The sequence below is a fragment of the Carassius gibelio genome, chromosome A7, assembly GCF_023724105.1.
Source record: "Carassius gibelio isolate Cgi1373 ecotype wild population from Czech Republic chromosome A7, carGib1.2-hapl.c, whole genome shotgun sequence".
Classification (NCBI taxonomy): Eukaryota; Metazoa; Chordata; class Actinopteri; order Cypriniformes; family Cyprinidae; genus Carassius; species Carassius gibelio.
In genome coordinates, this window is record NC_068377.1 from 5,958,437 (window position 1) to 5,985,282 (window position 26,846).

The 26,846-nt window shown below is 37.3% G+C and overlaps 1 protein-coding gene across 4 annotated transcripts in view; it reads right to left on the minus strand.

Annotated features, from left to right (window-relative positions):
* Window positions 1–26,846, minus strand: part of LOC128016500 (myotubularin-related protein 13) — a 131,186-nt gene that overhangs the window by 85,396 nt on the left and 18,944 nt on the right. For all 4 annotated transcript variants that reach the window (XM_052601033.1, XM_052601035.1, XM_052601034.1 and 1 more), the window contains exons 3-4: window positions 10,014–10,151; window positions 146–286 (exon numbers count right to left, since the gene is read on the minus strand). In XM_052601033.1, coding sequence (XP_052456993.1) covers window positions 146–286; window positions 10,014–10,151 — 279 coding nt within the window. The remainder of the gene's footprint in view (window positions 1–145; window positions 287–10,013; window positions 10,152–26,846) is intronic.

A 26,846-nucleotide genomic window follows, 5' to 3' on the forward strand; every position in this document is an offset into this window, starting at 1 on the left:
TTTTAACTACACATTACAGGCATCACTAAAATATATTAGGAACAAAATGTTTTTGTATTGTTTTATCTAGAGGTGGCGTTTCTCAGAGAGAATTCATAAAATGTAATGCACAAACAGACGGACAGGCAGACAGATTTTAGATTACCCTAAATATTTCTGGGTAATCCAGCCTGGAGACAAGAATCAAACTTTTGGGTGCAAAGATTTGAGCTGGCTGGATCAAACCATCCTCTTCCTCATCCACATCCTCCGCTACATCCCCATCTGCCTCCAGCGTCTTTGAGCCCTGAAATGGAAAACAATCTAAAATCATTTAAAAAATCTGGAATAAATTAAATTCCATCAGGCTGAGGTACTCTTCGAGTTGGCGGACAAGTACAGAACAATCATATGAGATACAGTCTGGACGTGATTACGGAAGAACCCACATCTGGGTCAGATTCCGTCATGATTCTTTGAATTAAAACAATGTCATTTGTTATTTGCTTATTTGTAATAAGTCTTTATTAATAAACCCCTAACAATAAAGATGTGTGGTGGGCTTCTAAAATTAGGAGTTTGAGATTTTTCATGTTTAAATTGTTATATTAAATAAGTTATATTTCCAATTGATATTTACACAGTTTTTGGGTTAAATGCATTCACTTTGCTTTATCTAAATGCAATCTCTATTATTAAATTCCATTATATGTATTTATATTAAATTTTATTAATTTAACAGGTTAATTAGGTGTAATGAATTATGAAAAACATAATGCTATAATTATTAATCCATTAAATGCACCACGCCCAGCCACAGACCTGTATGTCATCTTAGACTGCATGCAGTTGCTGATGAACATGATGTACGATGACGACTGACCGTACGATGACGACTGACCGCATGTGGACTATTAGGGGTGCTCCGATCATGATCGGCTGATCGTTAATGCGCATCTCGTCAGTAAAGCCGGTTCTCTAATCAGCAGTTAATTCCATCAGGTGCGTGATTTCACATAGAGCAGCTGTTACTACACAGAGCCATTGTTAACTGAGAAGATGCGCCAAAAAACGCTGAAAATTAAGTGGATTTGCGCATCTTCTCTATTAACAACGGCTCTGTGTAGTAACAGCTGCTCTATGTGAAATCACGCACCTGATGGAATTAACCGCTGATTAGAGAACCGGCTTTACTGACGAGATGCGCATTAACGATCGGCCGATCGTGATCAGAGCACCCCTATGGACTATTAGAAAGCAGTTATATGCCAAGAAAATTCAATATATGAGGGCAATAAATATAGGTTGTATAGGTTTTTGTCTGATATATATTGTTTATGTCTAATATATTTATATAATATGATACATGCAAGAGTGTTTTTTCCCCAAATATCTGCACAATGTCTGCACGTGACATAAATTTTTTACAACAATAAACAAGAAGTAAATACTGTTTTAGACACAATATTTTACGTTTTGCTCATTTGGCCAATTAAAATAGTTTCAAGCAAAGCCATGGCAGAACCATTATGCCTTTCCAAGCAACATTGAGCAAGTTTTGTTAATGAATCCAAGTTTTTGAGAAAAATGACAGAGCAAAGGATTCAATGTCCCTTTCATAAAGACAGTCATTTGATTAGTTCCTGAATTCATCAGTAGTTTGAAAGAATCATTGAATGAATGACTGAATAACTCATATGAGTCATATTACATTGCTAAAAAGAACATTATTTTGTGTACTTGGTGTAATGTAATGTGTTTATGCGGTTTAAGGTTCAAAATCACATTATTGTCCACATACTGTTCATTATTGTTTCTCCTCTATGTCCCGCTTTTCTTAAACACATCGATTTTTACAAAGCTCATCATTCTGAATAACGAGGTGTATGCTGATTGGCCAGCAATCCAGTGCGTTGTGATTGGCTGCATTCCTCAAGCGTGTTATGCCCCTTACCATACTGTGATGCCATGTCCCGGCATGACGAAATAAAAACAATAAAACCCATTATAAATGGAGGCATTTGTTGCATCCTGTGGGGACATGACTTTTGATTATAATGACTTATTCTGTCTTTTTGCGCGTTGCATTGCATATCACGCTGCGCAAACATACAACCATGTCTGGAGAAATGACAAACAACAAGCACTACTCTACACGGCTCAAAACTTGTGTTTGAATAATCAGTGGCAAATTCTTTAGATATAAAAAAACGTACTTACAGGCTCTGAGTCAGAAGCACCAGACTGTCCTTGCAAAGTTAGAACTGTTCTGGAACAGTGTTGTAAATACAACTTAACCACTGATTTCTAGTTGTGTCCTCCTTTGGAAGGCCAAACAAAGTAGATTCGCTTTCACAACGAAACACACAGCGTCTCCACAACATGGCTCTGCTAAAATTGAGGAATTTCATTTGCAGCACATCAATTAGATTACAGATTTCAATTGCTCAACAATTAATTGCTAATAAATATTATAACTTATTGAAACCAAGCAACATAAGCAGACTCTAAAATGGTTCACTCACAGAGCATCATTCTAAGTTAATTTAGATTTGTGACCAAGAGTAGTGCTGTCCGAGAGGACGAGTTGTTTACTGCCTGACAGTGGAAAAAGAACAGCAAAGAGCGAACACTGAAAATCCTCTGTGTGAGATGGACAGAGTGTCTGATGGAGGATTGCAAGGCTCTGTTTCTTAATTTTTTGTTATTCACCACTGATAAATATGAGTTGAGTGAACACTAGAAAATAACGCATAAGGATCACATGAATCACTGATAAAGCTGAGCTTATGTAGACAAGCTTAGTCTGTATAAAGTGACTGTCGCTCAGTATTCAGGCTCAATCCGGTTTCCTCAGAGAAACAAAAAGCAGAACTGCACTTCAGTATACGTCAAATGTGATAGTAGTCATGAGTTCAGCCAAACAGTGCTGCCTTTTTTCAACAAGTAAGAGAAAACGATAACAGGAGCAAATTAAGTAAGGGGGTCCTGCACATCTATCAGATGAAAGTGTCACTGCGTGTTGACAGAGTTAGTGTCAGGACGGAAAAAGTTAAGATGGGCTCACATGATGAATAAAGGGGTGACCCATGCTGGTTGTTATGAAACCACAAAGAGAACCTGGAGCAATAACAGAGATGCTGGTATATTTATAGATTTTGCTTTAGGAAATTGGCTGGGTTTTGAAGTTGTTGTTTTTTTTCCCCAAGGGCTAAGATGCTTAATGAACTGGTTTAGGCTCACATTACAGGTCTTGCTTTAGTGTCTGAGTTAAAAGTGTGTAAATTGTCTCCATGTGAGTATTTGGAAAAATTCAATTTCCTAAATAATCACGTCCAAAGATGCAATCACTGAAAAAACAAATCACAGTAATTACACCATGTACAACCCAAACCGAGTTTATGGGACAACGAGAGGATTAAGTCAATGATAAACTATAAATTTAGGCAAAAATGTAGTAGGTCAAGCAATACATATCAAAATTAAATGAATTTAATGGTTCTTAGAAATTTACTCTTTGAATTCATGAGGGTTTCATTTGGTTTAGAAAAACATTTTCAGCAAGATTACATAAAACAACAAAATATCAAGTGGTGTAACCATGAAGTGAAATGTATTAATAGAGCTTTGGAAAGTAAAATCACAATATTTGAAAACAAATTGTCCTTCATTTATTTTTTATACATACTGTACATGCCAAATTATGTTTTAACAACATTACAAGAGATTTAAAGGATCCTCTGCAGTGAATGGGTGCCATCAGAATGAGAGTCCAAACAGCTGATAAAAACATCCCAACGATACACAAGTAATCCACACCAAACCAGTCTAACAGTTAATGTAATTTAAAGTAAAAGCTGTATAATTGTAATGAACTAATCCATCAAGTTGATTGTAACTTCAGACTGTCGAAGTTAAAATTTGAGTCCACTATCTATAATATTGCTTTTTCCAGTGAAAAGTTCCATCCACTGTTGTCCTCTCACATCAACATATGATGATATTTGTTTAGATCTGCTTGGACTGTTTTCGCAAGTAAACAGCCCTTGGTCTGAGCACATTTCTCTCCTGATTAAGATGAAAACATTTCTAAACAAATATGTCAGCAGATTTTGAAGTAAGAGGACAACAGGGGAAGGTTTTTTTTTTACTGGAAGGAGGGCTATTAGGGATTATTGACAAGCATTTTGGCCAGAAGGGAAGTTTTAAAGTTAAATCACCTTATTAATTATACTTCACAAGACATTAACTGATGCATTGTATTCATGTGGATTACTTGTGGATTATTCGGATGTTTTTATCAGCTGTTTGGACTCTCATTCTGACGGCACCCATTCACTGCAGAGGATCCATTGGTAAGCAAGAGATGTAATGCTAAATTTCTCCAAATCTGTTACAATGAAACAACTCTCATACATCTTGGACGGCCTGAGGGTAAATAAAATTTCAGCAAATAAAATTTTTGGATGAACTATTGATGACAAAATGGAGACTTCATTATCAATATTATCATTATCATACAGCGTTAGGAAGGAGAGGTTTTGCCAGAGTCACGTCCCACTGCTCTCAATCTGCTTTTAATTGTCTCGTTTGAGTCTGTGTCAGGCCTGCGAGCTCATAACGATGCACACTTCTCAAACCTTGCCGCCTAACCCCCAGCGCTGAAGCCCGTTTGATTTGCTCAGACAGTGTAAACAAGCCACAAGATCTACTGCATCTTATCAGTGGGAGCACAGGATTAAAATACCCCCACAGATGAGAAACACATTTCAATTTTATTGGGAGGATTTGGTTCAATTATGCAGAAAAATACACTCCAGTGTTGCCTCTTCCAATCTGATAAAAGACAAATATATTTTAGTGTGACATGATTTTATATCAAGTGGGTTAATGATGTGGCTTGAGGCAAGGACACAACAACTGAAATGCTGGGTCCCTGCAGATGTGTTAAAAACAATGAATGTATAAAAACAAGGCCATTAAATACAGTGAAAAGGAATGGAGAAAATTTTGCACTTTACTCCAAGGCTAGCACATACAGTTAAGGAAGCTTATCCGAATGTTTGCATTTTTCTTTCTTGTGGGATACCATTCCCATTGACATAAGTGGATTTGTGGTTTCCTCTTAAATAGTGTAACCACAGACTGTAAAAAAAAAATTGTCTCCACTTCCTTCCAATATAGAAAAGTAAAGTCAAAACATCGCAATATGGCCACTGTCATCTTGTGCTAATGACGTTACTACACTACACTGCGCTGTAGTGATTCATTTGGAGCCAGGGTCTGTCTCTCTCTCTCGCGCTCGCGTTCTCTCTGCCCTGTTAAACTCACAGGACTTAAAATTTCAAAACTGCTTTGCAATTAATCCGCGAATCACATTCGTCAAGGGCCGTAAAGTTAATGAACAATGGATCAACTACGACAGCCTACATCGCACATCCTGCGATGTGACTATCGTGGATTCGTACATCGCGATATTGATGCTTAAACAACACATCGTGCAGCCCTAATACAGAGGGTGGGATTTATGACCTAGCCTATATTGCAGCCAGCCACCAGGTGGCAATCAAAATGTTTTGGCTCCACTTTTCAGGACATGTTCGGTACACTTGAGCATAAAGCATACAGTAGATGCCTTTAGTATGTACAGCTGATTAACCCATCGCTAAGCTCCACTCCTTTTGGTTACTGTTGCTAACTTGGGAGGGCATTTTCTCAACACTGTTTAAACTAAAAATTTAAAAGCCGTTTCGCCCGGTCATTTACACAACAACAGCATTGAATTTTTTTTTTTTTAGTGTTTGAAAGTGATACAACAGTTGTTTCAGAGTAGACAAACACCCCCACAAATTTGTGTAAATGGTGACATCATGTGTACGTGTATTATGTGTTTAGTATATAGGTACAGTGAGAATTTGACAACCATAATGTTTTTAGTCATTTTAGTGGCTTCATGTGAAGAGTGATCATTTAAATGTTGTCGTCTGTATGTACACATATATCACTTGTATCTTCTCTACTTTGTGTCGCCATTATAAGTGCCCTAGCAACATCTGACAGAAATGTTGAATAATTTGTTTTAAAATTAGTGGAAAAACTATCCAAACGTTTGATTAATTTACTCTACAGACATTAGGGAAAGTTTGAGAAAATGACAGACTAATCAATGATATTTGTGAGGCTGCACTTAGCCAAGGGCCAATTGTACTAAACATAGATTGCGTCTAAATACTTTTTTTGTGATAATTGTGTTTTTAATGAACCATACTGTTGTAAAAAAACACTTTTTTTGTGCTAATTCATTTGTGCCCAAAACCTTTTAGAGTGTGCACGGATCTGGACTTGGGTACCTTTGGGATACTCATTTCAACATACTATTGCTAATTTTGAATACTGTTTAGGACAAATAGTATGGGAATTTGGATGCAGTTCACTGGGACAAAAGGCTGTCTATCATCAAGTCACCCCAAAATAAATGAATGTAAGGAAAAACCGTCCCAAAAGACATATCGCATAATGAGATAATGGACTATCATGATCATTACGTGCAAGAAATCACTCTGCATTAGGAACCTCTGGATAAGCATATCAAAGAAAAACAGTGAGGATGTGATTAAAGCAGACAAACTGAAAAGACCTTTCTAGAGACCTTAAGACATTGAGCCTGCGATTAAGAATGATGCGTCAGTCTTAATGTGCCCGATGACACTGTGAAGTACTCTTCATGGGTGGCCCTCTCTCTAAATCTCCCAAGAGGCTCAGTAGTAGAGGACGCGATATAAATAAAGATGATTAGCAGTCTCACTGTGAAAAAGAGAGACAGTAGACACACATTTGACTCCATAGAGGAGGACAGCGCCAGTCGACAGCTGGGGGTCATAAAAGCTCAAAGACATGACGTGCTGAAGTTCCTGTCATCCAGTTTTGTAACCTTCTGGAACCACCAGCCTTTAAAGGCAAAGAATTCCTCCTTTTATTAACCATTTAATTACACATTCTTTATCATGTCATGGGTTGGTTTATTTGTACTCAGCCAGTAAAGCAACAGGAAGTTGACAGTAAGACTACATGCTGGCATCCATGTAGATGCTTGTGATAAACAGGCTGATTCATAGTGAATCAGCAGAATTAACCTTCTAGGCATTTGAACAGTAAGTGGCCTGCTTAATAAATTAATATGACTCACTGCCATTGAAATGCTTCGTTTTGGGTCCTGATGACCACCACATCCCGAATACTGAATTAAGTTAATTACATGAAATGCCACATTGCCGGTACTAGGATGCTGCTCTCAATATATGTGGAATGTTGGGATGTGATGAACTGGTTCTCCTCACAATTACATCATTTCCACAGGTAAAAAAAAAAAAAAAACCTAAATACATTCCAGGGCCACATGATTTCAATTATTGCAAATAATTCTCTGCTCATAATGTGGGAAATTCCCACAAACATTTACTCACTATGTAGTTTGAAGGAGTAAATTAATCATCAAATATGATCAATCAGTAATTTAAAAACTTTCTACCAGTCTGTAATTTCACAAACAGTGATTCAGTGCACTGCACCCTCTCTCTGTTGCTCTCAATCTAAATGGAGTTACAACACTACATACAAAATGACATTCAGGCCATGAATTCTTTAAAAAGTTTTGGTGACTAAAATCTTTATAATAAATCCAAATGTCATTCAGTGGTCTCTACAATATTGATGACTCCCATCTTACCTGTTTTCTGATGAACAAGAGCCTGTTGCAACATTATTAACTAAATTATTCAAAGCTGTGGACAAAATTTCCTTGGTAATCCACTGCTCTTTAGAAGGCATTCCTGAATTTGTCAACAGCAGTGTTGCATTTGTCGACAGTGGAATGAACTTTAACTGAGTAGCTTGACTAATGCAAATAATGACTGTACTTGGAATCATCATCTAATTAAAAGCCTTTTAGGTGCTAAGACGTAGTAAGCATGAATGTGGCAAAGTTTATTGACATGACGCACAAAAAAGCGAATGAAATGCATAGCATTAAGGAGAAATGTGTATGGAGGCAGCAGTACAGTATATGAAATGAGCCTGTAATAATATCCTGTAAGAGCCAAAGGACATCAAAGGTACAACCTTAAAATGACAATAAGTGGGATCATTTGAACCTACAACCTTTGGGCTATTACACCAAACCTGTGCCACATAACTGTACTGAATTGGACAAACATTGTAACAGGAATGGCAACAAAAATGACTGATATGAAAACATACAGATCTAGGTGCTGCCATATTCTCCAGTCAGAGGAAGCAGGATGATATGCCAATGTTAACAACATGGGCTAACACACCTTTCTACAGCTGAAAGCTAATAAAATCCAAAAGTGCTTTTGGCTAACAGTAGGTGCGCACAGCTGTGCTCATTGAAAGCTGTGTGCGCTATCAGAAAGACAGTTCATATGATGATATACTCATAACATTCCAGGTTCTGTAACACCTAGTAAGCAGTGTAATCAATGATGGTTATCCTTCACACTCTGTGATTGCAGAAGTAAATGATTGGCAAACACTTAGATAAATATAGCCACATGTGACGATAAAAAGGTTCCAAGCAGCTGGAATAAGACTGCAATTGGCAAACTGGCAGAACAGATGCTATTGATACAGTTGTTTGAAAAGTTTGAAGCCATTTTATATTGATCTATATTGAGGCCTGTAAGAAATACAAATGGCTGATCAAATTTAATTGGCGGACGGCATTCTTGTTCAAATGTCCAACTGATATTGCAGTTTATCAGCGCTTGCAGCAAAGAAAACGTGTGTCAAATTTTTATTTCCTTACTCCAGTGGTTTTTACGAGATTCTTGTTACAGCCTCAATCTAATATTGAAACCTGGCATGTGTCCTCCGAACAACCTGGTGTCCATGTGTAACTTATTTGGACATTCAGAAGATGTAGGTCTATTAGTCAATATGGGCCCATTGTCAAAAATGTATTGACTTGTTTCTGCCAAACAATCGAACCTGAAAAACCTAATTTTCAGAAAAATGGCACACTTGAAACTATTGAAACTATATTTATCCCAAAAATGGACGCATAATGTCCTTATTGCCAACATTGCCCTAATACAGTATCATCTCAGTCAACAACACTGGCGTACTGGTTCCTTGCACTCCAGGACTTCCACTTAATGCTAAAACATCTCAGCAAAAAAAAGAAAAAAATATGTGTCTTCTCAAAATGAGAGACAACTGAAAATCTTCTACAGAAGCTGTTCCTCTAGCCTCATTATCACTTGAAGCCGCTGAGGTTGGAACCCTGATGGGCGCTGGGCAACAGTCAGAAAATACAGCTGCATTCTTCACATAGCTGTCCTCCAACCCCAGGTCCTTGCAGACCTCTTCTTTCCTTCTCCACTCAGGACAGTGAACTTCAAGATGCAGCAGTCCTATCCTGATCGCAGCAGCCATTACTGAAAGGTTCTCAAAGTGGTTGAATGGTTGAAATGCTTACTTTCAAGACCCAAATATCCTTAAGATATAAAAAAAATACTCTGCTCTTTCTGAGGTCATTAAAACGATTTCATTATATATAGAACTCTTTTTTGCTTTGCAATGCAACTGTGAGCATTTAATTAAAAAGTTATGTCTAGGAATAATTTTAATTAATCTTATTCACTATTGCCTCAAGTGTGCGTTTGAAATGTGTGGGATTGGTAATGTCTGATTAGCCAAAATTTTAATTGGCCTGTATCTGCTAAATGATGCAGCATTTCAAATTTTGTGTGATATGGAAAAAGCATAGACAAAAAAAAACAAATATATATATATATATATATATATATATATATATTGCAAAATGTTTCTGACAATAAAATAAATGTTGGGAACTATCTCATAACGTTCCCAATTATACAAGCAGAAAATAATGCTTTATGGTCTCTGACACCTTTCTTTCTAATAAGGAAGAAAGAAAGTCAATGCAACCACAACAGCAGAGATGCCCTGACCCCTAACTAGACCATGTAATAAAAACATGGCCTTAATCTCACCTGAAGGTTGACCTCTGCCTCAAAGAAAGTCAGACAGGAGCAAAAGTGCCGTTCTGAGTCTATATCTGTCAGCACCACTGTGAAAAATGTCGGGAGTTTTCTCTCACGAGACAGCATCCATCCACCAGGCTGGCAGAACTGTAAAAGCACAAAAAAACAAACAGTGTTAGACATGACTCTAAAAGAACCTGATATTACCAGAATATCCAGTCAGCAAAAAAAGCAACCAGTAAGTTCAGGTTACAATAAGAGGTGACATCATATGCACAGAGAAAATCACAGGAATTGAATTTGAGGTTGTTGAAATTCATTTCAAACTCTTTTCATTGTTTTGACAGGGCTTACTGGAATGCAGTATGAGGCTGTTATGGCACAACAGTGTGCAAAAGGGATAGTTTGTGATCAAATGCAGGATGTGTCACTTCAGATAGCACATCCTCTCATCAGAAGGCAGGAAACACCACTTACTGACTCAGTGCCCTTCCAAAAGCCCCTCCACATCAATTCTGTTACATAGAAAATCCTAATAAATAAACCTGGATAATATCCTGTAGCTGGCTGACTGTCCTGCCGCTGAATCCAAATTCAGTGTCCCAGCAAAATAAATGATTTACAGTCAGCTGTAAGTTTGAATGTGTTTTGAATGTGCTGCAATAAAAAGAGTTGAATCGAGTTTCCAGTAGCTAAAACTAGTGTCACAGTGGCAAAGTTTCAGTACTTGGTGCCAGTAAAATCTCACGGTTCTCTGTCGCATAGCAAAAACTATTGTATAATAAAACTATTTTAACAGTTTTTATTTACCTATTTGAAAATAAAAACTTTAAATTAAATTAGTTGATTTTATATATAATTAATAATTAATTCTAAGTAAATAACAGATTTAAACATTGGCATGTAGGCTTCATTTTTCTGTTCAGTTAAGCAAACACTACATTAAACAGATCAAGTGAAAAGTTAGTGATAACATTTCAAACAAATAAAGGCATTACAGGTAACAGATAAAAGTGTCAGGTCTATTGCACTTTGCAAGATTTATGGTGTATTCAAACCAGGAAAGTCAAGCGTACATCAGTATGTGTGTAGTAAACGAAACTTCGCACCTGTACCTTTCATTCACACATGGTCACACAGAACATGGAGGATTCATATTTAAATAGTCTTTTGCTGCTTAATATTTACAGACAGGACCTTGAATTATTGGCCAAGCGCCAAATATTAGTAAAAATTTGCGTTGGCGAGTCTATGTAACAGTGTCAGTCGCCAGTTTGCGGGTACAACTTTTACAAATTAACGAACAAAATGAAGTGAGAACAACAGCCAGTTTTTAAAGAGCTTCGCTGTTTCGGACAGAAGCAAATAAAAAGAATATTTTCCGGAGACAAGATCATCGTGATTAGCTGTTCTGTCATAAGCGACAACAAGAACGAATCAAATAATAGGATACAAACGGACTGATGGTCAGAGCAGTGATGGCCAGCTTGTCCCTAGACACGGTTCTAATAACTTGTACCTGAGAAGATATTGCTGCTTCATTTCAGAAAATTAACGTTTGCCTTCTTTATTATTTATAACCCAAGAATGCGATGATGCAAACCTGGGGTTACGCCGCCTAAACACCGCAGTAAATTATAATTTGAAAGGCTGCGCATTTGGCTTTTACACAGACGCTGATCCGCTTCAGACAGTACACCAGTAGCACTTCAACAGACTAAGACACACACTTTTGTCTAAATACACAGTTTTGGAGAGCTACCATGTAAACGTTGGCTGAAAGGAGTTATAAAGTCTTAAATGACCGTAAAGAGTTGGGAGAAGATCGGATATGTGTGAGAGCCGTGTCATGTGCATCAGGTTTAAAAGAGACAGCGCTGATTTTAAAGTGAAACCGCTCAAGTCTGTCATTGATGTAAATCAAAAAAACTAAAGAAAAAGAGAAATCCTCGGACTGTTCAAGTCACTGATTAACATTTATAGTTTGAATAAAGATTAATCTGTATAGTTTATGCATATATAATATAGATTATGTGAAGACTTTTTTTAAAATCACTTAAATTAAAAGATGTTATATATTTCAGAGCCTATTAAATATTTAAAATAATGGCATTCAATTATACTGTAATGTTAAATGGCTATAATAAATAGGGAAAATTGAGGGAAAATGCTCCAGCAGGACAAATTAAAAACATTGTAAATATGTTTCATGGCCATTGGTAGTTGTGGCAAAAAGTTTTAGGCCGTGTTTATAGATACTAGTCTGTATCGCACTTTAATTTAAATGTAATGACCTAGTTTTGATTAATTCACCTAAACTGTGCAAATTCCATGACGTTCCATGACATTCCATTTTTCTGACTGGATCGCAGAAATCATAGGGCCCTAAACGTGCCTTGGCAGGTACAGTGAGGCTGGATCACAAATGGCGGCCTGGCAGGAGAGAGATGAGGAAGAGGAACAGAGGAAAGTCAGGGACAGAGATGAAAGAAAGAGGAAAACTACTGCATTCTGCACAAAGACTAGCATTCGACAGCTATTAACTCATGCCTAGGCCAAAGCGATCAGATGAGTGGGTGGAAATGAATGCGAGAGAGAAAGCGAGAATGAAAGACAGAGCTATAGAGAGCGTGTTGGATTGACCTCAGGGCTTGAACCAGGATGTTAGCATCCCGCTGCAGCCACAATAGAAGGCAGGAAATCTGGAACGCTGGCAGGCGAAGACGGAAGAGCGGGATGCTCCTTCTTCCCCTTGTCAGATTGGGACAGCTTCCAGGAAATTTACAGAAAAATATGAAAATATTCAAAGTATGCGATAAATTCCCAGCCAGATCCAGATAAACAAATAATGAGAGTGCGTACGTGGGGTTGATGATGTGGGACGGCAATGCCACACAGACCAAAAATGGACAGGAAAGACACGGTAATTTGATGCAAATATCAACCTATGCACGAATGTACTGTGCTCCTATCCCAACAGTCTCCTTTTTATTTGCCTTAAATTTAATGTGACTAGGTCTGCAATTATATTATTAATAACCTATTATTATAATAGGTTGTGTATTATTACGCTTAAGCTCCAGCAATAGCTTTATTTCCTAAGGCTGTTATTATTCAAGTGGCCAGAGGCTTTTCAGTCTGGCATTCAGATAAATACTACAAAAGCCAAGCATCAGTCTGAAGTGCTCTGCACAGGCTTGGTTAGTTCACAAGACAGAACATCCAGACAGACAAGAACTGTGGATAAACCCGACATGTCTGGTCACATTGGATGTGGGGGGGGGGGGGTACTTTTACAGTAAATATTAGCTCAAGTTTGAGATTTAAGAGCACTGAAATAGTTGGTGGATGGAGGTACAGGACAAGATGTTTCACACAACTAAGTAATGCTACAATATGTTATATTGTTATAATATTGTTATTGGATTCTGTTATCTGAGGACAAACATAAGAATGAAACACTATGGAGCCCAAACAAGTGATCGAAGGTAGCAAGGGATCGATTTCTTAATCATGACTGTGATTAGAGATCTTTGCTTCTGTACACTCCAAACAGGCCTTAAGTACAAAGTACAAAAGGACAAAATTGGGACAACAGACCATTTGTGTTTATATTCCGGTTCATATGCATTATTAATGCATTCAATAACTCTTTCAGTATTGTCAAGATTTTTTTATTTTTATTAATATGATTACATTGCCAAATTTGATTTTGATAATTAAAAAAGTAAAGAAATAAATCAAATCTTGCAAAAGACTAAAAAGGCTGAAACAAACATATAACATTTTTATTCCTTTTTTTTTTTCATAAAATACTACTGTCAAAACTCCTAATGTGCCAGATTTAAATCTCTTGAGCCACAAGTTGTATGTATGTCAATAGTTCATGAATCAGATTGACTACACTGCTGTGATGGATGATTCAGAAGAATTAACCAAAATAATCTAAATATTTTAGGTAAATCCGCCTTACACTTGTTGCAAAGTACTGTTTGTTTCAGAAAAAAAGACAATCAGTTGGACTTCACTGGTCAAGCTGTATGGTTTTATGTGAAAAAAGATTGCTTTATGAAGCATTTCAAGGTTAGCACAACAATGGCACTATTGTAATATGTATTAATTTGCATAGAATATCCAACATTTAATATGCTGATTATTCTATAATCATTTTCTGAAGTCATGACATGTTTTCTAAAAAACAACTTGTGTGTTTCCATCTTTTCAGATGTATACTGGCACCAATAAGATGAAATTTCCCACTTCCAACCTTAAAGGAATTCTTTTACCTCCCCCTGAAAATAACCAATGTAAAATAATTTTATTCACCACCATTTTGGAAATGATGTTTCTCACTGTATAGATTAGATTAGATCAACCTTTATTTGTCTCACAGATGAGAAATTTCAACATTTAATATTAGCTCAAGTATATGAGGTTGATCCAGTGGTGCCAATGGTTATTATTTCCACATAGGAGGATTCCAAGTTTGGAGTTGTCTGAAACACAATATTAATGATATAGAATAATAATCATGGCTGTACTTTGTAGGGTCAGTGAATACAGACTCAGAGCTGAACTTTGAGCTTCACATTACAGTGCTTCACCTGCTGACAACAAGTTAGCTTGCCGCTTCGCTCCAGTGGAGGCACAAGTCATGTGAAAGGTTTTCAATTGCTCTCCAAACTGTGTGCACTCTTGCAACCATGAAACAGCTGAGTCATATCAGAGAAGACAGACCTTTTCCTTAAATTAGCTCTCGGTCAAGTGACAATGTCACTCCATAGTGTTCTAGCAGCCGTGATGTCAGAGGGCTTTCGGTTACACTGCTGGCCTGTCAGTGAGAGTTCCTCATCATGTGAGAAATGAATGGTACGTCCACTCCGCAAACAAGACACAAGATCTCCAGCTTGACCTGTTAAGAATCAGTTCAGCGGCTGAAAGCATGGAGGACAGAACAACCATATTAGATCTTCGGCTGCCTGGTACTGTGTTCCGTTACTTGCATCTCTGTTTAATGACAGCCATAAAAGGCAGAGGACAGCTGCTCCAGTTAGAGGACAAAGAAAGAGTTGCCGCTCTGATTTATGTGAGTTGTGCAACAGTGCCAGGTTCATAAGGTACATGCATAAGCTATCACAGCAGAAAAATATTCATTGAGATTCAAACTGACCTGATTTCTATGGGCTACTTAGAAACACTCTACAATTAATCGAATATTGAAAAGGCTCAATTAAAGAAGTAATTCACCCCAGAAACAACAAAGCTATTTCAAATTCATGGTGGCCGGCCACCACTGGTCACCTCTGTGCCATTCAGAGCTTCACACTCCATTCCAGTAGGTTGATGATTGGCCAACCATCTTTCTGGAACGGACTGTGAAGCACCAGATGGTGCACAGGACAGCAACAGAGTACTGCAGTGATTACTTCTTTTTCTTTTCTTTAATGCCAGCTCATAAGTTTGCATGACTTAGGTTCACTTCACAAAAAGTAACAATTTTCCCATTAACTTTTGGATTATAGCAGAAAAAGCTCTGTGACCAAAAAAAAGTTAATAATTGAAGGTTTGTGTTAAATGAAGGCTATAAGCCAACTATTACATGGTCACAAGATTTCAGCATCACCAGTGCCAATGTTTTCTTCTTTGGTGTAACTGACCTATCGGAAAGCCCCTCCCCTCGAATGCTGATGAGCCAATGGCAGTCGAGTATCAGTTGCACATGGACCGGAACTCGGACATCTTTAGGTTTCAGCACCATAGAGAAACATTGGAAGATCCGAAGCTCGCTTTGGCTTAATGGTTTTAACTTATTCCAGTTATCCTTATAGGATAGGCAATTTAATTTTATTATTATTGTTTTTATTCCATTACCTAAATCCAACCAAAACAGAGCAAAATGTGCCTAAGCATTCAGCCCCAATCACAATAAAGACAAAGCGTTAATTTTCTGGTCATCATACTCCCATTAAGTTACACTTTTTATCTGCTCAAGCAGAACGTTAATGTCATCTTGTGCTTTAGCAATGTATCTCTTGCTAAAACCAGCTAACATTAGCATTGAAATTAGTGAATCCATGCTCACATACAACCCTAAATTGCAAACTGTTCTCACATCATGTACCGTGCAGTGACTGTCAAAAAACACATAAACGAAGGTCTATATGAGAGTGCTTCTCCATGTTAATCTGGTTAAATATAGATTATTTTAATTTTACTCTGCAGTATATAAAGTGTGTTGATCCGGGATATTGTCATTGTGATCGTGATGACCATAACATAATTCTCCCGTTTAAACTGTGATCTGTATTTTTACATATTTATTTTAATATATTTTATATTCACATAGCATATTTAAGTCCCGGTTGAAGGTCCATCTGTGTCCCCAATTTATCAGAAACACCTTGGAAGAAGGTTTTGACTGAGAGCTGTCATTGCAAGACAGTGAGCAACTCTGTTTGTTTGTCCGAGTGAGCAACAATCGTGTTTAATCAGTGTCCCAGAGAACTTCTGCAGTCCCATTTAACCACTTGTTTGCAACTGTTTATTATATTGATCATGGATCTAATGACGTAGACAAGTCCTTACATGAGCACTTCTCCTGGAAAAGCGCGCCTATGCACACATACCAGAGAAGAGAGAGACCATGCACATCAACGCGCTTCAAAATCGTTGGCAGCGCTGCATAGGATGTGTTCGAGAATGCCTTCAAATAGTGCGTTTGTGTGTGCTTGTCATTTGAGTGACGAATGTTTTATAAACAAGGCCCAAGTCGACGCTGGATTTGCACATCGTTTGCTATTAAAACATGGAGCCGTCCCTGCGATAAAAGACCCCATTCATGTAAGAACAACTGCATCAGATTTCTGTCTTTTGTTGGAAATCAGCACATAAGTGAAGATATGTTAATGGCAACAACACGAAACATCAGTATTATAGCTCCGCTCACGGCGCGCCTACAGGAGCTCGGCTTTTTCCAGAAAGAATCGCAAAGCTATATTTTTCTTTTATAAATATGATAAAAATAAATACTTTTTGGATATATGAAGGATGCAGTACTATTCTATAGGTACTCAAGATTAACATGAGATTAGGTGAAACTGTGTAAGTAATGTACACTTTAACTAATCATTAAAACTTCATTGCGCGGTTTAATTTTCAGAACAGGCTTCTGAAGCATATGACTGCAATGCTGCCTTAGAATTTAGCCAAAGCATAAGTATTTTTAAAACATAATTGAGCCTTAGCACTGGAGGTGAGCATATGATGCCTAAAAAAAGCTGTCCAAGTAATGCCGCTCGCTAGGTTTTGGAACACAACTATTAACAATGTGTGAGGAAAAGAGAGCGGGTGTGTTTTCATAAAGTGTGAGAATATAGGTTATAAATGGAATAGACGCTTCTTGGCCCATCATAACCTTCACGTCTTGGTGGACAACAGCTGAAAATCTCTCAGGAAGAAGAACAATAACACAGGGGAAAGAGCTGTCAGCACTGGGCTTCCTCTGTCAACACTGAATATTTTTATCAAAATGGACAGCAGCTAATGCAGAATCCAAATATGGGACATGCTATATCTGTCAGCCACAGACCAAGGGTAGGATATGCTCAGCTGGGCCAAGAAGGAGACCCCATTCTTCTGAATGTGTTCAGCTGAAGGAAACCTGGAATAACATGTGACGCAAACACTTCCTGAAAACATCTTCAAGGTCAAAGGAAATTGAAAAAAGTGTTTTTATGGATCTACCATTTCAGAGAAACTGCTACCAGAACTAAATGATCCCCAAAACTGAGGTAACCCAAGCAGTGTTCAGATTACCAATACGACATTGCGATGGTCATATTTTGTATGGTCATTTATGCAATACCGCATATATGATTAACTTTAAGGACAGATATTTTTAGTTGGTCGACAGGGAAGCTCATAATTTACCAGAGTGGGTGGAGGGTGAGTAATGTGGAGATGCTAAAAATGCCAAACAAGCAACACATTGACCGCCTCGTAATCTCATGACATGTAATTTATTGAGTTGATGACAATTCATGCATGTCAGAAATGCTGAGGAAAAGCAAATGACATGTCGTCGATCTGGTGCGAATATAAAGGGTCAATTACTTCAGCCGCACATTTCCCATCAGTGGCTCATACAGCTGGATCTGTGCTCTTTTCTAGCATGCTCCTCTGGGGAGATTTCCTCACTTGAGATGAATTTTTCAGCTTTTTTTTTTTACTGTATAAATTGAAAACACACAGACATTTTAACGGGTGAATTTTAGCCTGTAATATATCGATCCTAACAAGACAAACATGCAGCTGTCCTCAGAGAGTTGAGCGATGTTTCACTCTATAGATTTTGCTTTCAGTTTGTATTCCCAGACCAGCAATGGGGGAAACACTTTGGAACTTCATTGGAACTTCCCAGCAGTGCTCGGAATCCAGCAATAAATTTTACTCAAGTGTAAAAAAAAAAACAGTTATAGGGCAGGTGGTAACATGTTCTTTACAAATACAAAAAGGTCAGTTAAGGTCTTATGGGATGTTTACTAGCTCCTTTCACTGATAAAGCAGTTTAATCCAGAGGGTGGAGCTCAACCTGAACTTCAATGTTTGGTATCCGTGAAGTAGTTTAACTTAAACAAATTACAGAGAAACTTCCACTGAAAAAAAAAAATGTCAATAGTAATTGTATAATCATGCCGTTAAGATGTTGCTATGGTATTCTGAGTGTTTTTTAGTATATTGTTATGTGACTATGGTGCTCTAAGTGAGAATGTTGGGCAACACTGAATTTGCGCGACCAACTTCTCAGTGGAGAACTTCAACATCACATAAGCAAAAGGTAAATGTGATCACACCTTAAGGATGCTATAAAGCCAATTATTTTAAACAATCATTCAGCTACAGTAGTTAATAAAATAACCTAAACCTAGTTTTAAGACACCGAGTCTTCTGGAAATTATAATGATTCCTCCATGGACTTGGCAGTCCATTCATTGTGAAAAAAACCCCTTATGAATTACCATGTCACATGCAAACATCAACAACAACATCGGGACTGTTGAACTTCACAAGCTATACAACAAACAGCAGTTCCGTTATAGCATGCTTTGACTAGTCGAGTGCAAACTAAACACCTTTGTCCCAGGACTGGGCTGAGGCACAATACAGGTCTACATCACATTGCAGACCCCTGACTGTGTGCTCAGCGATAGAGAAATGGGCACAGGTGTTTCCTGTGGTTTTCAGAGAGACCGTCACCACTCATATTTTCCACCTTCCAATAAGCTATCAGTCTTCTGTTTATGTTTTCAGCTGACTAAACAACAGCTCCATGCTGCAGGTCTGGACAGCCACGTGAGTCGGCCTCTCTTCTATTCCAGCATGATGGAGAAAATGGCCCTGCTTTTGAATGAAGGGAGGGTGTCTTTTATTTTCAACACAATAGTTGTTCTTTACTCAGGACATATGGACTTACACTTACTATAGGTGTCGCACTGATGCTGATGACTAGGATTTTTCAAGAAGCAATTGGGTGCACTAGAATACCTTGATTTTTTTTTTTTTTTACACTGTAGTACAGGTAGGGCTGGGTGATAAAACAATAACGATAATTATCAAAATATAATTTTTTTTGATAAAACGATAACACGAGTTCGATAAATTTTCAATATAATATTTATGCTTCAAAAGCGGAACGAAACAGCAATACTCGATTTGAACCGTGCCACTCGAAGCATTTATCAACTCGGTTCAAAGTTCAAATGGTAGCGCACGCGAGCTCACCACAGCAGATGTGTTTACTCACTGATGAGTCTCAGTCACAAGAACACTAAGCAGTGCTGTGAGATCCAATGTGAAGCACTTCAATTCAGTGAAGAATACAAACGACTCCAGTTTAGGGCTGGATGAAACAGCGCTGACAAACAGGAGAAACATTGTGTGCAATGATACTGGCTTTTCAATCTACTAATCGCCATCATTTACCATACAGTAACACTAATATTGTGGCAGAAACGTGGGATGTTCATATAAAATGTTATTATATTATTAATGTAGACGTGTATTAAAGGAGTAATGGAATATAATTACAGTATTTTGTGATATATGAAATATATTTATGAAAAATATACTCAGCAACACAAACCTGTTTCATTATTTGAAACAATATAATTCATCTGAACATGCAAAAACAAAATTTTTTATGAAGATATTTATTTTGTTAAGGGAAAAATTACTGGTCAAGTGTAAATATTTCAAAAACGTGTAGTGTTTGTCATGTTAGACCATAAAGAGTAGTCTAGTTTAAGACCACAATTAACTCTAATTTTCAGGGTTTCTATTTTCTCACTGTTATACGTTCAGGTGCGTTATTACACATCTCCTGAATGAGTCTAGAATGTGTCGATCAAAAACACATGCAAGGAAGATGCGGTAACATGTGATCTTGTATGAATCCATAGGCATATGAAAAACAATGAAAACTGTCAAATGTTACAGAGTGAAATGTCGATCCAGCAAGTTGCAAAGGACTGTGAAGCTTTAGGGGTGTTGATGGAAGCGATCTACTGCATCTATGCTTTGATCACTGAACTGAACATGATCCTGATGAAGTCTTTGATAAAAATGTAATTTTCTGTGCATTTTGCTCAAAATTTCGCTTTTTTAATAAAACTTACCTATTTTAGTGAAAATCGTCAACAATGCTGGCGGTGACTGGCAACTTGTTTTTTAAAACGCTGGTGGGGAAAGAGTTAATGGTTTGCTTCCTAAACTTTCACTTAGGAGAAAAAAAATCTGCCTTTAAACTTTAAAGAAATAAAGATTTGACATTTATGGTGACAATTATAGATATCGACTGATATAAAAAGATTTTCAAGATCATTTTTTTGCCATATCGCCCAGCCCCAAGTACAGGTATAAGTAAACATCTGATCATTATCTTCAATCTTTTCAGTTCTGTTTTGCTGTTTTTGTTTTATTTTGTGGTGTGTTGTTTGTGTTGTAGCACAGGTATATGCAGACGCACATCCTGATTTTGCCACGGCTCTGATTGCGAGCTTGGTTTGGTTTTCTTCTGTTCTTCTTTTCATTTGTTGTCTGGCTTATTTGTGTTTTATTTATCACGCATTTGGCCAAATTATTTGGTGTCTCTTAGGGGGAACAATATTGTTTCCCAGGTTTGCTAGGATATGGCACACCCAGCAGTGAGTGAGCCAACATAACTGGTGGGCACTTAACCACATGTCAGAGTCAATAATATTCGGGAAAGTACTTCAGTACTTAGTGCGAGGAGACCAACTCTCAAGGAAAATACATTTGCAGAGTTAAGGGAGCCAACATTCTTCAAGAGAATTGTACATATACAGTAAAACAGTATGTCATGCTTACCTGATTACTTGGTTTTAACGGATACTTTTTATCAGAAACCACTCAAGGTTCCCAAATCACACTAAAAACAGTCCCATTAGGGCACCTTGAGGTTTAGAATTTGCTTATGAAAAACGATGATCATGGAGATCATCCTGTTCACACATTGTGATACAAAGACGGATTGCCACACATCCCAAAGTACCAACTAGTGTCTCTAGTATCCCCAGTTATCCAAAGCATCCACTATTTTAAAGACTTTTTAAACAAAAGAAATGGACAAGCCAGCCATCCAGAGTATTTCCTTGCCTACAAGCCAAGATGCTGGGATAGACTCCATCTTTCTCGCTAACCTACATCGGACAAGCTGTTTGGATAATGGACGGATTGAAGGACTAATGTGTTAGTGATGTACTTGCAATATATCCTTCTATAGAAGCAGCTCGTTGGGTGACTTCTGTTGACTAGCATCTATTCTGCGTCAGGCAAAAAATGACTAAGTCGACTAAGCAGTTGATGTAAACATTTATAGTTTCTGAAACGATTAACAGTGTTGTGGAAACATTCCTTGAATACATATAATTAAACAGGTTTACTATAAGAACTTTTTTACCCCAACCTGTTGTTTTGACTTCACTTGGAGGGACTTAATTAGTAGGGTAAAACCATTCAAACCCCTGTGTTTTCCACCAATCCACATGTGGTCCATACCTGGGATCTGTAACCTTTATATCTAGCTCAGACCCTTAATTACCTGCCCTCAGCCAGAAACTTGAATAACCAGGAATTGTCTGGGTAGAAGTAAGCAATTTGTTCCTGTTCTGTCTGAATGATGTTAACCAAGTCGGTCCCCCAGTGAGAATGAGACATTACGGGCTTGCCAGACAATCCAAAGCACTCGAGCTGCAGAGCCAAAGTCCTTTTTTTGTTTGTGTGCATCATTATCGTGTTAAACACTGGGATTTCACTGGCTCTTTTATTTTTTTAGCTGTGGGACTGGTATGGGCCCTTTTTTAACAGGTTTCCCTCTGGTAGCTGAGATGAACAGAGACAGCAGGAAATAACAACATCTCTTGGAGTATTGCTCAGCACCCTGGTCTTTTGTTTCATTATGTTTTGTCTGCCCTCTAACTACTAATCAATTCAAGGGGCCACGTAGCTCACAGAGGTCCTGTGTGCACTGTACACTGTCATTCATTTCCTTTTCATATTTATTATTCAAAACAAGTCTAAATGTTTCCATTAAATCAGCACCAAAATATTCTGGAAATCTCACAAATTGTCTTTAAAAAAATACTACTAATTTTCTTCCAGGCTCTCAGCTTACTTCCAAACAAAGACCCAAAGAAAGATCTGGATAGTGCCGGACCCTCCAAAACTCACATTTGACTAGATCTTGGTGATGTGTTTCCTGTGACTTTCAAGGAGTCGACAAGGTCCATTACTCATGAAAAGATTGTCCTGACAAACACAACATTCTTTTTTTTCCAAAATCTGGAAGCATGCTGGGATTCGGAATGTTTTGTTTTCTATTTTCCCCCTTTGTTTTACAAACACTGACTAAAACAAAATACGGTGAGACGTGAGCTTCAGCCATTCGTGCATTTGACCCTGGTGACACAACCGGAAGCCAGCAAAGCAAACAGAGTAGGTGAAATTATGAATCATATTCATATAATGTCATTCAAATTCCTGAAAAGGATAGTTCGTCCAAAAAAGAAAATAAAGACATCATTTACTCACCTTAGAGTAAATGCCATATGCCCTCCTTTCTTTTTTGGATCACAAAAGAAGGTTTTTTTTTTATGTCTTGCTCAAACGTTTCCATATAATGGCAGTGAATAGTGACCATCATCAAGCTTTTTTTTTTTTTTTAAATACAAAAGTATATCAGAACAACACGTGTCGCATACTCCAAGTGTTCTGGAGGTATACCATAGAGATTGTTACAAATAAATAAACAATAAAAACAAAATGTATTGTATTATTTAGCAAAAATCCTGACCTTGGCTGTTGGGTTCTGTGGATGACTGAACGTTCTTGAGACTCTATTAGCACTGCAGTTCACTCCAATACATTTTACTACTGGGCTGCGACAAACGACAATTTTGATCATCGATTAATCTAACGATTAGTCATAATAAAAACAGAAGATACTTTAAATGTGAAATTAAAACAGCCAGTAGGTGTCAGAAAGTCACTGTTAATAAGTGAGTCATTGCGATTGAACCAAATCATTTCAACGGGTGATTCATTCAGTAATGAAACACCATCATTGCGGAGAGATGCAAAATTCAGCTATGGTGGCTGTGTTTGGAATTATTTTTGTTTTCGAAATAGAGCAAAAACGGGCAATATTGTGTCTAAAACGCAAGTCTCGTGAACTTTTTATTTATTGAAAAGTTGTAAAAAAAAAAAAAAAAAAACTTCTGTATGTAATCGTGCTGAATATCGAAGGAAAAAACAGCACTTTTTGTGTGATATTGATTTACTACAGTATATGAAATTATATAAATATAAACATTTTCTGCACTTTTATCTTCAATTTTGTGATAATTCTAAATGCATTTTAACAGACTGATTCACGCAGTGAAAGAACGCACTCTAAAAACACTGGTCATATATACTAGACTTCACGGCACTCTGTATCAGTGTTTTGTTGGGTTTTTGGCATAATACCAATAAGGTAAAATCGCACATCTGTGATACACGCACAACGTGCAACGTGCAAAACGACACATTTTAAGATTCAATAGCAAATACTTATACTAATAACAAAACATACAGTAGCTGATTCAGAAGCGCCAGATTTTCGTAGCAAGACAGAATGACCTCCTCTCCTAGGATCACAAAACGGTCGTCCATAAAATGCATTGCTGTTCTGTTGTAAGTAATCTTAAAGCATCCCCCTGACATTACTGCTTCAACACTGACTAGGGTTACTGAAACCATGCCTTATTTCTTTGCGTGGACTTTTGGGAGGAATAACGCAAATATTAGTCATATTACTACATAGTGATGTAGACATGTGTGTTTGAATGAGCCATTTTAGGGGAGCGTGGCAGAGTGTTAACTTTGATAAATAATATCTCTTTGGATTGGAAACTTTAGTCTTTGCAACTTTACAGATCTTCTTTATGCACCAAGAGCTTGTTACACTCCGAAGAGAAAGGAAAAATTTAAATCGCATCATATGACCCCTTTAAATGTTAAAGCCTAATGCCTTGTTATATGTAGTGTTCCATTAATAAAACAGGGAAAGATGTGAAGTTACATAACACAATATTAAATGCTCCAATAGTGCCTCTGTTAGCTGGACAACCAGACGGTAGCTATTTACACATTTTCGGAATACTTTATGCGTCCTTCCCGGAAGTAAGAAGCACATTCCAAATTACAACAGGGATTTGAAGGAAAGGAAGAGAAGTTCAAAAAGTCAGAGCAACAGATGAGATAAATGACACAAACAGTTACGATCCGACCCCCCCAACCCCACCCCCTCCCATCATGGGAGTTCACATTCCTTCGTTATAGGATGTCAGGCTCCGATGAAGAATTTATTTTACTTCATCAATAATATTGACAAAAAAAACTTGAACAGTAGTTGTGAAATTGAACAGTAGTGTGCATATACACTAAAAAATAGATTTCTGATCAATTAGCCACTGCTAAATAAATAAGGCTATTACATGAAAAGATTTTAATGACTTACGTATATCAGCAGATTTGCTTTGTTATATGCAAACATAAAAAATAAAAAAAAAACACTTTCTTCCAACCTCTCAACTATATAGAGGAGCAGAGGAAGTATGTTTTTCTTCAAGCTTACAAGATTACGGACATAATCCATCTGATGCAGTCAGTAGAAATAAAGCAGAGGATTCTGGAGACATAAAACATTGCAGCCAGAAGCAATAAGGCCAATTGGCTTTAGGAGGTGCCAAGGGTCTATGTCCGCCTCAGACCCAGTCCCAGCACTGCCAAGTGGCTTGTGCTTTCGTGGGTGGTTAGATGAATGGGCCTTGTTGTTAGTTTAAAAGGAAAATTTCAGTCCATCATTCTGGCCATAATGCAAAAGCCTCCATGCATGCCAGAGAATGAAGATATCTGCAACAGCATTGCACACATTGCACCTTGTTCTCTTCTTTTTTTAAGAATATAATGATCCCAAACTTTAGACATTCTCTGCCGTTTATGGACATCTTTACTCTCAGGCATCACGCCAATTAAATTCAAAATCTATCACGCGCTATGGTGTGCTTCCTGAACATTGAACAACGGTCTGTGTGATCCCAGCGCGGTCTGTCAGATCCCTGCGCATATAGTGCGCGTCATAGGAATTTAACAAGGCTTCGAGGCAGAGCTTTTGCTCGAGGAATTTTTGTAATCGAGTAACTTGATGAATCATTTCAGCCCTAATATATATATATATATATATATATATATATATATATATATATATATATATGCACACACACATCGGTATCAACAATGGCTATCGGCCAAGATGAAGTGAAAATTATCGCATATCAGATATTGGTAAAAATCCAATATCGTGCATCCCTAAAAAAAAGCCTAAAATTAAAAAAGCTAAACAAAAGTAACATCAATAATGCATTTCTGATATACAACATTGTATTTTAGTAAGTCATTTTTATGTGAGCAGCACACACTGAAATGGAGTTACCCTGACTTACAGCATTGAATTTGAGCCATAGAAGAATTTACGGGATTCTTCAGCCCCTTATAATGTGACTAATATAGCTGCATACTCTGATTAAGTGCATGTTTGTATGAGAAACGAACATTTGTGTGTCAACATACCAAAATTATGATTTATGCTGGTTTATTAATGCAATATTTCAATAAGAATGACAGTAAATAATCTAGAAACTCAAGCAAAAGCATTCGGCTATTACATAACCCACAGCCCACCGTGATCAAAGAGGAAAACCATGAAATAATGCCAGTCATTCCTTAGCTATCTGTGAAGCATGTCAACTTTCCTCTGGTTGGAGATTCTGAGAATAAATTCATGTTGCAACAAAGATTTGTGACATGTAACCATAACGTTCCAAAGAACTTACAAACAAAAATAACCATGATCACAGTCATAACACAGTATAATTGTGTAACGCCTTTTTCTTTTTTCACAAAGCACAGAGCAAAATGAACCGAAGAGGATTAAAACAGACACGTTTCCTAACTGTAATCCATGTTTGTTATGAAACTATTTGGACACTTAAAATGTACTGTGTGATAATAAGCAATATCACATGACCAAGAGTGCTGTTTTTTTAAATATAAAATAAACATAAAATAAAACTGGCAGACCTAAAAAAACAAACTGCAACTTTATTTTAAGGATAACATTTTAGCTATTAATTAGTTAGTTGCTTATTAGCATCCCTTTATCCACCCATACCTAAATGTAACAACTACCTTAATAACTATCAACAGCAAATTAGGAGTTTGATC